Source organism: Columba livia, chromosome Z (assembly GCF_036013475.1).
Source record: "Columba livia isolate bColLiv1 breed racing homer chromosome Z, bColLiv1.pat.W.v2, whole genome shotgun sequence".
Lineage (NCBI taxonomy): Eukaryota > Metazoa > Chordata > Aves > Columbiformes > Columbidae > Columba > Columba livia.
This window is the reverse complement of record NC_088642.1, coordinates 8577114-8588810: the sequence shown is the minus strand read 5'-3', so window position 1 is coordinate 8588810 and position 11697 is coordinate 8577114. Positions and strand designations below refer to the sequence as shown.

Below are 11697 nucleotides of genomic sequence, written 5' to 3'. Positions count from 1 at the left end.
GCTGGGAGCAGTAGTTCCCCGGCTGATGCCGCGGGCAGCCTATGGCGGGCGGGCGGCGCCAGGCGGCCTGACGGGAGTGGTAGTTCCGCGGGAGCGCGGTCCCCTCGCCAGCCAGCGCAGGCAGGACTACAACTCCCGGCATGCCCCGCTCTTCCGCGTGCCGGCCGCGGCAGGGAGATGCCGGCGCGGGCAGCCAATGGGCGGCGAGCGCTGTGGGGGCGGCGGGGGGCACTCTGGGAGTGGCGGTTGTTTCAAGATGGCGGAGATGGCCGCTGGGCCGGGCGGAGGTGTTTACTGGAGCCGGGACAGTATCCTTCTGTGGGGCGGGCGCAGCTCGGGGGGAGCGCCGGCGGTGGGGTTTCCGCCCCAGGGCTGTGCCGTGGCGGGGGTCGATGCCTGGGAGGCGGTGTGGGGCTGGCGGGTGAGGCTGCGAGCTGTGGGGAAACTGAGGCGGGAGCTTGACCTGTCAGGGTAGGTGACGGGGTCTCCTGCCTCGGGGTTTTGGTGTGAAGAAGGCTGGAGGCGGTGGGGGCCGAAAGGGTGGGTGAGGTTTGTGAGCTCCGCTTGCGAGTGTAGGGGAGCTGGGCCTGGGGAGGAAGGCTGGAAGTGGAGAGGTACGTGGGATTTGAAAGCGAAGTTGCCCTGCTAGAGGGGGAAGGGTTGGGTGTTCACCTTTGGTGTGACTTCACCGTGAAGTCCTGTGGAAGGCAAATATGTGGGAAATGAGGGAACTGAGTTCACCTTGTGGAAACTTGCAAGGGAATCAACAGAGTGAAACTGAGGCTAGAGTTTCAGGCAGCAAGAAAAAGATGTGTCCTTCGTGACTGGTGTCTAAGCTTGACTGCAACCATAACATTTAGGGTGAGGCTGTGGGGGACCTGGAGGCTGGAGGACGCTACCTGTGAGGGACAAGTGGGAGGCTGTCATGGCTTTGTCTGTTTCTGCAAGCTCCATTTGTGGGCGACTGTGGAGCTGGATCTGTAGATGGACTAGGTGGTGGTTGTAGTGCTGGGCATTCAGCCTGTAAAAGCCTGGCTAAAGAGAGATGCACTTGCATGGTTCAGAGAACCAGAAGGAGTTGACATTGATGTCAGGGCTCACACAGTCATGTTAGAGGCTTAGCTGCTTGAAAATGTTAGGGTGCAAATGGTGATTTGGCCTGGCAGAAATTCAGGAGCTGATAATTTAGCTGTACGTATGAGGTACTTGAGGCATTGCTGTTGCTCGCTCTGAGACTAGGATTCCAGCATCAGGTAGAAGTTACTGAAGAGTGTACATGTATACTCTTGTCTTTATGTTTGATTGCACACTCAGCGCAAACCAGTGCACAAATGAAATGGGCCAGCCATCCAATGCACTACTCAGAAGGCACATCTCTTTTACAATTGTCATTTACAATGACAATTTTTATCAATTAACCACTGGAATGACAGGTTGTTTCCCATGGCTAAATATAGTCTCTGTTCCAGTAGCGGCCTCATGCGTCATGATGTTCCAAGGAATGAGGGTCTTCCTGATAAGCATTTCCTTTTACATATTTTTGCAAGTAGGTGATGTTGCTTCTGATCTTGAAAAAGTTTAAATACCCTGGAAGTGCATGTGGCACAAAAGCAAATAATAGGGGATGCTTTAAAAAAACCAAGGGGAATGGGAGGTTTGGTAATGTTGCTTTAATAGCTGTGGAAAACAGCTTCTCTTTAATTGCTGGATAGATACAGCATAGTGAGGCAGACTCCAACATGCTGCACTGTTGTGTATCTCTAGCTTGCTATAGGGGAGCCATACGTCATCATAAGATGTTCAGTTTCTCTGATGCCTGTGATAGTTTTCTCTGTTGTTGCCTTGTACATTAGCTGTGGTGGTACAAGGTTTGTAATGTGTACCATCACCGCTTTAGGAGTCTTGAGAGGCACACGGCAGAGAACTAATGTTAGATGGTTGATACTGGCTTTGTCCTCAGCCTTTGAGACTTTTAGACAAGGATGTTCGACTCATTTATGAATCAGCTTCTGAGTCACTGCAGTTTTCAGTCCAGCTGATTAAGGTAACCTGATCTGGCTTTCATTTATTCTAATACACTAAGCTGCAAACCTTCATGGGAGAGCAGCCCTAATAGCTGGGGGGACAAGCAGCAACAGCTTTGACTGTTTTTTTCATCTTGATATTCAGTAGCTATCAACAACAGTGCCAATGCTGGAGGCAAGCTTGAAAAGCCAAATGTTGTTTAGGCAAATCTGTTTTATTTCCTGTAGCCGTGTGTTGACACACAGATTAACCATATGTCAGTTGTAAAGCAATCGCCTGTGCTGAAGTTTGTTGTTTCCAATAGCAGTCTGAGTTGAAGATGCTGTCCTCAGTATCCTTCAGATTGCTGTCATGGTTGTGCTGACACAGCTGTTTGGGCTGTGCTGTGATCTGGACTTGGACTTTTCATCTGCCTTGGTGCTTTTAGGAAAGAGGGGACATGGTGCTTTACAGTTTACTTTAGAGTTTATTCAGCTTCCTCACCTGGTTTATAGCATGACCCAATGGTTGTGGCTGCAGCTTACAGGTGAGAACAGAAGTGCTTTCAGCATTTGTAGAGATGTCTGTGACAGCAGTACCAAGTGAACATATTCCCAGACTGGTGCAAGACCAGTGTGTGATAATTGTTTACAAGTGATAAAGTGGATCATTCACAAGATCACAAGTGAGCTTGCAATTAAGCCCTTCCAAGTGTACCGTGTTCCATTTGTGCTGTGGATAGTGCGTATTGATCGGCTTTGAAGTTGCTGTCCACAGGGGAAAGATTTCAGGCTGTTACTGATTTTCTGGACTACATGGCAATTTGTTAAATTGAGTTTTTGAGATGGTATTATCATAATAAAATTTTAGCAAAAAATATAGTTTTTGAGAAAAATTTTGTACAGGTTAACTGACATATTTTCATAATTTGACTTTATTGTATGAAGACAACTGCAAAACGTGAAAGGCATTTATCCATGAACAGTACAGAAATTAAGTAATTGAGTTAATTAGCCAACCTTAGGAGGCTGAGGAAAATAAAGGGGTATAAACAAAATATAGTGGAGCAGAATTTTATGCCCTGTGCTTTTGTTTTTCACTGTAGTATAATGCTTGTTACTTACGTGGGAATGAAAATCAGCTAAATGAAACTGTTGCTTTAAGGAAGACGCAATAGTTTACACCTTTCACTGGATTGTGTTTAGACCTATTTTTAGTGACTTCTAACAGCACAAATAATATGGTGCTCAGTCCTTTGTGATTTTTAAGTGTTTTCTGCTGTCAAGTAATTTAGTAGTTAAAGCCCAAGGTTATTTGAAAGTTGTTTTTTTTTTTTTTTTTTGGAACTGCTTCAGAACAAATCTTGACCTTCTTAAAGAAAATCAGTCCTCTGGCTTTCATCCGTTACTCATCATCTGATGATCAGATGAGAATGACCAACTTCCTTTGAAACCTCATTTATCTTTCTTAGAATATAATGTACGAAATTTATTTCATTTCATTTAGAACATACATTATTTCAGAATTTGTCTTTCCTGTGTATCAAGGGATTCCTTATATAAAAATCTGCTCTAGTTTAAATAAATATTATTACTTCATTATCCTAGTAATTGCGCTTTTAAATGGGGCTGGTCCCTGGGATCTTTTGTGGAGGTGACCTTTCAGATAATCTGTACAATCTGAAAATTGATACACAGTGAAGGAGTAACACTTTTTGCTTTAGCAATCTGTGCTTTTTTAATATATGTAGTCAAGTTTTTCTTACTTTTGATGCTCCTAAAATGTTGCCAGTTTGTTTTCTTATCAACAGTCTTTTAAGAGCTAGAATACTTATTTGTGTAGTTCAGTTGAAAGTGCCAAGCATGTTTCTTTTTTGTTTATTACCTTTAACAAAGCCACATGTAGTTTCTGATGAAGAACAGCCCATGGTATCTGTTTCAGGTATGACCTTCTAATAGCTGTAGACAATTTTTCCTGTGAATGCTAAATCTTGCAATGTCTTTTCAGGTATGTGGTTTGTGTACTTAAATGTTTAAGGTACAGAGTCATCACAAGTTGTAATGGGACATAAAGGATTATAGCAGAGTATTGGCGCTCTGCTGCTTAGATAAGCATATGGTATAAGATGAACAGATTCAATGGAGTGGTTTCTATGGCAAATATAGCAATAGAAATATAGTTTTATCCAATCTATAAGGTAAACTGAATTTTTAATGCGATCTCCAAAGAATGTTGAAGCATTTGAGATGTTCAGGTCTTTTGCAGATTTTGAAGTGAACAATTAAAATGAAGATTCATTGTGTAAAAAAAAAAATAAAAATGATTAGTTCTCTTGACCTTGTTTTACTGAGTGCATGCTTGTATTCTTCCCTGGCGAAAAGATGCTTATTCTTACTACCCCTTCAGAATGCTCTTTTTTTTAAACACAACTTTTACAATGATACCAGGTCCTGAAAACATATCTGGGTATGATTAACTGCAGTAAAATTATGCACATATCCAGAGCATGGCCAGCAGTTATTAATTTTGGGGAATCCCACTCTCTATGTCTGCAATAGTATGGTTACCTTTCAAAACTAATGGCCAAAAAGCTCTATTAAAAGTCTGTGTGTGTGTTCTGTAGCTAGCATAGTACAAGCCGGGTGATGTCAGATTGTTGTATTTTGTGCTTCAGAAAGAAAGCATGATCCTAAGTGATCGAAATAGATTTACTTTGGGAAATATTTTTCCACTTTGGAAAATAATTTCAGAAACATTGTTTTCCCTTGTGTAAGAGCATGGAAATTTTAAGGCTTATAATGTAGTTCTTTAACTTGAATTGCTGGCATGCCTCTGAAATTCATTACCCAAATAAATTCAATCTATCTGTTTTATAAACTCAGTATTTTTTGTTCAAAACTTCTTGCACTTCTGAACAGTCAAAACTCAAACCTTGAGGCAGTACCAAGAATCTATTTGCTTTCATCTGACCCTGGAAAGTTTTAGTGTCAGTGTTGGCACTTCATAATTGCAGCACCAGGGTTTTCTGTACTTTAATGTTGTTACCGTTGGTAGGGATGAAATAATTCTAATTATGTCAGGAATCTTTTTACAGATGGTCTATGGAATGTGCACTGCAGTGTTGCCTCACTCAGATGTCTGGTCCTGAAAGGACCAAACAATTAGTCTGAGTAATCAATAGGTTGGCTGTATAACATAAAAACGTTATATTTTGTCATGTGAGTGGTACTTTTAACAGCATTACTGCTGTGTGGTTCCTCATTGTCTTTGAGTGTCAAAACAGAAACTCAATTTTATGGTTTTGCATCTTAAACAAACACAAGTTTTTGCATTGAGCTTCAATCAGAAGACAACATGTGCATTTCAGAATTTAATCTGCTGTTCATTGTGGCTGTGTGCGCTTCAGTGCTGTGCACCTCTTTTTATGCTGATATGTTCATCTTAATAAAATTCTGTGTGGAGTGAGAGGCTGGGAGAAGTGAAAGCCATGTACCTGAAATGCTCATTATTTTCAAAAAGAGCTGCTAAGGCAAGGATGCTTTTGTGGAAATCCTGTTGTGGGAAGCAAGAGACAGGTGCCTTTTAACTTTATAATCTGTATGTTCTGCTTGTCTTTCATCTACAGAAGCATCTACAAAAGGAAATTTAAGAACAAGATACTTGCCAAAATATCAAAAAAATGAAACTGAGCTAAAAGCGCCTGTAGCTGTTGCTCCTGTTTCCATGGATCCTGTTAGAAGCATGGGAGATCTGACAGGGCAGCAGGTCAGTAAAAGCGAATTTTTCTTGCTCTTAAGAGTGTACCTAGTAGAAAAATGGCAGAAAATCTTTTGATTGAAAACTTTTAAATGGTTTTAGAGTACTATTTTTTTTACAATCCCTTACACTTTCTGCCCACTCTACATGGTGGCTTGCTGGCAAAAATTACTTTTTCACTGAGATCACTCGCCCCCCTAAAGAGAACAAAGGCCAAATGTGCTAATGCGTGTAAGTGATATGTAACTGCAGATTGTATGATATGTAAAACAGATTGTATGTGTTTCTATGTGTTTATGGGTACAGAGAGAGTGTGAGTGCAGCTTTGAGTAGCCCTTAACCTATATGTTACTAGCCAAACACAAAAGTAGTTGTTTCAAGCTAATCAGTTTCATTGCTTTAGTCATATCACTTAGAAACAAGACTTGTAAAATTCTATTTAGAGACCTTCTTGCTGTGGCTGCTTATGTTGGTAGGGTAAAATCAGTTTCTGTTTTTGATAGTAAAACTTAAAAATCTTAAAAATGCATCTGAGTAGTAGGAGTAGCTTTGCTGGTTGACATTATCTGTGACGCTGCTTTGAATTGTCTGGTCTACTGCTGTGACAATAGGTGACATTTTTCTTGCAGTTTATTTCATTAGAAATGTCAAAGCAGGTGGGTTTCCTTTGGAAGGTTATTCTGTATTATGATAGGTATTGTGATATTCAGAAATCTGTTGAGAGATAACATTTTTCTGACATAATTTATATACTACAGTGATGATGTAAGTAATTTGAGTACTGGTAGGTCTAGCAGTCATCTTGGGCAAGTCTCTAAGTCACTAGGGTTTGGTATCCTCCCACTTACATTTTAGACTGCTCTGAATCACAGTTGTATTATCAAGCAGTTAAATCTTGTTCATCTGGGCTAAGTTGTCCTTATCCGTGTCTTCTGTGTGCTGAGTAAATGCTCTGTGCCTCACATGTACATTCGAAACTGATCTGAAGACAGATCACATAATTCTCATTGCTTTGACAGTTGTCGTTGCCCTTCGAATCCTTCAGCATGACACTAAGTACTAGTATTCATTTTTAGGCCCTCTCCTGGACTTGTCCTTTTCCACTTCTCTGTTCATCAGTATTAGCTTTTAGGAAATGGGTCTGTACCTCCACTTTGCAAATGATGCTGTTAGGTGACACACAGAAGTTTAACAAATAACCCCCATTATGCAGAATCTTTACGTAGAAGCATCTCTTCATAAGTGTCTACAAGCCCACTATCTCATAGATGCCTTAATATGTCATGTTAAAATCTGTGTATCTGTGTGTGTTATGTTTTTTTTTTTTCTGTATTGTGTTTTGTTTGCATTACTTATCGTTTAGAGGATTTTTACTCCTTTTTCCCTGTGAGAGTTGTTGGGGTAGAAATGGTCTTCATTATTTTTATATAATGCCTAATACTCAAGTTCTTAATTTGCGACTCAGATGTGCTTTTATAAGTTTGGCAATAAAATGTGTTCATAGCTTTTTCTCTTTTCTGTCTTTTTTAACCTTCTGTTTTTCTCTTACCTTGCCAAATCCTCATGCATACTTTGTACTCTTAACTTTGAAGAGATAAATACATTTACTTGTTAGGGAAGAGGAAAGTCTGTTTGCGAGGAGTTTTCATTACCAACACAGCTCATTTTCTTCAAGGTGTTGTATGCGTGTCTAGGGAGAGCAGAGTGCTTTACTTTCACATACTTTGCACTTTTATCCTGGTGGGTAGCTTGCCATTACGGAATCTTCTTTTGAAGAGAATGGATTGAATTTTGCTCTAATATACATCTTGGCAGAACTGATTTACCTTTTCTTCATTCAGATAGGCTTGCGTACCACAGAGGAGGATGAGGGGTTTGGAGAAGATTTCAAAAAGGTCTTGTTAACTCTTGAGCTTTTCTGGTATTTTCAATAAATTAGTGGTTTCCCATACTGGTCTTGACCAAAATTTCCCATCTTCCTACTTTCCGTTGTCTGCTTCTCTCATGCAAATTGTCATCTTCCAAGGTGTGGTTTATGGAGTGCTAGAATCTTCCATTTATGTAGTATATTTTATCTGGGAACTGCTGAGTTATGAAACTGCTGTACCTCAGGCTGTGTAGAAAGGACAGAAATCCAGAAAAAGGAGGCAACGCAGTCCCGGCCTCTGTCTCATTTGTCATCTCGTTTTGATTGTGGAGCTGTTGCTGCACATAGTTCCACAGCTTCATTTTGACATGTTTCGTGGTACAAGCCTGTCTTTGATAATTTTAGTGTGCCATCTATCCGTACCTGTGGGTGATATAAAAAAAAACCAGACTAAATTTTCAGATTTTCCTCTTCATGCCACAAATATTTGCCTAACATTATGTACACAGGTTTGGGTAATAGCTTGAGCTACCTTCTGTTAAAATCTCCTTCACTAATGTGATCAAGCTTCTGCCTCTTTTTTGAGTGAAAAATGCCCTGTAACTTTTTATTTTTCTTAAAGAAGTTCCATTACCTAGCTACTACAAAAAAAAATCAGATGTTTTTAGCGTGGGAAATGGAAATCCTTCAACCATATGTTTAGTTGAATTTAAATTCAGTTAATTTTAAGACATTCTCTCTTCATGTACATGACTGTAAATAGCATATGTTTGCAAAGGAAACTGTGAAATGAAATGTCCCCTTGAGTAGCCCTGAATTCTGATTTGCCTTGTGAAACTTCTTTTTTTTTTTTAAATTTTCTTTTTCCCAAGGAAAATACATTAAAGTTAGAATAAGAGTCTATTGAAGGGTCAGGTGGGTATAATGTGAGTCTGTATACAATCATCACCTCTTTCAAAAGCGATGTAGTCCTTTAATTGTTTCAAACCACTGTTGAAGAAGCAATTAGCTAAGAATGGAAGGGGTCACTTAATCCCTCTGTGTAGATCAGCTGCCATTTCTGCTAATGAGGGGAGAGAAGCTCAGTGTTTGTTTTCTGTGCGGTGAGGTTTTTCTGTGCTGTATTGGGTTACCTCGACCAAAGTGCAAGGCATTTGGTAGCATTCTTGTCTTTTATGTTAAGCACTGTGTGCACTCAGGGATGTTTGTAATATTTGTAGGTTTGTAAGAGTCTAAACTGTAAATAAGTAAGTCGGATTTAGTGGAAGTATTTAAAGTTGCCGAAATCTTGGACAGAATAGCGTAGCTCTTATTGCTGCTTTCATCTTGGGATTCTTAGTTTGTGCTTGTTGCTAGCACTGGAGAACTGAGTCACCAATGAAAGAAGTTTTTGATAAATTAAAACAGTTTATAACTTAGAACTGTTTCCTTTTTGGAAGCACCCGAAACAGGTAATGCTGGTAACATCAATAAGCAAGGGACTGTTGCAGCAATGTGCCCTCTGGTGGACATTGATAACAAATACTGCAGTTCTCTGTGTGATAAAGGCTGCATTAAAGAGCTGAAGCACTGGAGTATGTTAGAGGTTTGTTTTCAGAAGGAGTAGAAGTACAAAAGTAGCAAATAAGTGATTAAAGACAAATGACAGTGATATGTGAAAGGGTGTGTACTTTTCTGTGTATTAAAAAATCCTTTGAAATAAGGACTTACCATCTATTAATGATATATTGCATAATTTCTTGCTGCTTTGTATGCTTTGGTTATAAATGCAAAGGTGGAATGTTTTTTTTCCTACTCTTTTAGGATCTTAACATAATAAAGTTTGAACTTGGATGTGGATATTGCTGAACTAGTTTTCTAAGCTATGAGAACCTACTGCCCTTTATCTAGTATGAATCAATGAATAGTGTATGTCTTAAAACTTTACCCAGCATGATTAGTATTGAAACTAGCAGCTTGCATTTGAATTGCAAGTCTCTTAAAATATTCTCTACAATTTGGTAATTTGTTTTACTGAACCGTACTTACATTTTAAAAAATATGTATTTTATTTCCAGTTGGAATTTGTCTGCTTTCAACTTATAATTATTAGGTCTTGAAATGCTATTAATAAGTTATGAAATATTTGCTCTCCTTTAAATAGAACGTTCTAAAATGTTACTTGAAATTTTCAGGTCACTAATGAAGGAGGAATGAAGAGTGCTTCTTTAAAGGATTTGTGTCCTGAGGACAAGAGACGCATTGCCAACTTAATTAAAGAACTTGCCAGGTAAGAATAAGCATCAACTGAAAATGCATTACGTTTAAGGAGAATCATTGCTCTAATTAACATCAAGCAACCTAGAACTGCATTATGGAACTGAATATTTGCATAAGGTAATTTTTCTTGCTGGAAGAGTTATGAAAATGAAGCAGCCTGATAGGTTTTTCCCTGCTTCTTCATCCAAAATCCCCTAAAAGTACTGAAAACAAGAGCCAGAGTTTTGTGACCGGAAGTAGCTGGTCCATACAAACCTAGTCACAGGGCTGGGGTTTTGTCTTCTGCTTGTATTATGCTTTAAATAAACATGTTGTCTTTTGGAAATGATAAACTTTATTGATATGAAACTTTGTAAAGCTTATTTGTCAGGGGTAAGCTTTTATATAGAATGCCACGTTAAAGTTGGATTGTTGATCTTGTTGCTGAAACATGTTAATCAGTATTTGCCCATGTTTGGACATGTCCAGCGGTAGAGTTCAGTGTAAATTTAACTTATCTAGCCAAACTTTCTTTTGCTTTGATTAATTTCTTCAAGTTGTCCCTATTATTTGAAAGGAGAGACAGAAATATTGCAGATTTCTCAGCTTTAGCAAAAGGTTTTCTCTAAGTTTCATTATACTGCTAGTTGCATTCATGAAGACAAATGGAAAAAATACGTTGAATTTGAGTGAGGAGATTTTTCTCCCCCTCTGTATCCCTAGCACTTCAGGATCTCAGGGTATTTGCTATGTAGTGGCTGTAAAATTGTGAAGAAGCACATGGGACTTTGGTAGGCTTTGCACCACATCAGAGGGGAAAGTCTCATGAGGTCATCTGAGGTCCTTTGGGATAAAAGTTATTATCTATGAGAAGAATTTATAAAGGCAAAGGTTTTTTTTTAGAACAAAATGCAGATTCTCAGGTGTTAATGAAGTGCTTTTTCCATAGATTTCATGCGTCTGTGCAATAACTGGCAAGCATTACCATCCTTTTTCTTTTTATATAGGAAAGTTTGGGCAGAGAAATTAAGTTACTTGCTCAAGGTCATGCAATAAGTCTCTGGTGCAACTAGGAATATTTTCTTTCTGATTATCCTCATCCAGTGAACCATTTTGCCTGCTAATAATTTGTATCAATATAGGATTTCCTGCTATACAGTATTTCAGTAATTTCTGAAGTTCTTCATGCTTGCAACTGTATTTTATCCTAGCTCGTGTTAGAAAATGTCTAGTTAAGGCTGTCATAAAGAGTAGATTGCTAGGAAGCCTGGTTACAAATTGTCAGATGTTGGAGCTATTCGGACACTGTTGCCACTGTTGATATATGGTGGTATATTCTAATATTAAAAAAAGCCTTTTATTACATTGTTCCTCATAATACACTGCTCCCTTGTGAATAGTAGTACACTAACTCATTTGAGCATGGGATTCTTCTTAAATCTCAGATGCTGTGATTTTTCCCTGAGGACAGTTTGATATTTCTGCCTGACATTTCTTTGAAGAAAAATAGAAGGTGCAGCAACATTAATTTTGAAAAGTAAAATTAGTGGAACAGTATTATTTTATACTTAGTTCTCTTTTATTTTTAAACCTAATCATATTTTTATTGGATGTAATTAAAAGTCCTTTGCAGAGTAATAGGGAAGTTGAACTTTAATTCCGCTCACCTTGTCACTTTTTTAAAACTCTCCATAATTTTCATCCCTAGTTGTGCAATGATGGAGGGTTTTTACATGCAGTAGAACATTCTTGGCTATTTCAGAGGAGAAAAAGAACTGGCAGAAAGATGAAAGTTTTCCAGGAAGACTGTCCTGCAGTAAATAATTGGAATA

General features: G+C 39.0%; 1 protein-coding gene across 5 annotated transcripts in view; it reads left to right on the top strand.

Annotated features, from left to right (window-relative positions):
• Positions 1 to 10: 10 nt before the first annotated feature.
• KIAA1328 (KIAA1328 ortholog) overlaps positions 11 to 11697 on the top strand; it is a 177156-nt gene continuing 165469 nt past the window's right edge. The window contains exons 1-4 of one of the 5 annotated variants that reach the window (XM_065046943.1): positions 11 to 308; positions 3910 to 3945; positions 5630 to 5769; positions 9802 to 9896. In XM_065046943.1, coding sequence (XP_064903015.1) covers positions 26 to 308; positions 3910 to 3945; positions 5630 to 5769; positions 9802 to 9896 — 554 coding nt within the window. In that variant the 5' untranslated portion in view covers positions 11 to 25. Of the gene's footprint in view, positions 312 to 3908; positions 4012 to 5629; positions 5770 to 9801; positions 9897 to 11697 lie in introns of those variants that run through there. The other 4 variants (XM_065046946.1, XM_065046945.1, XM_065046947.1 and 1 more) reach the window with 4 other exon arrangements.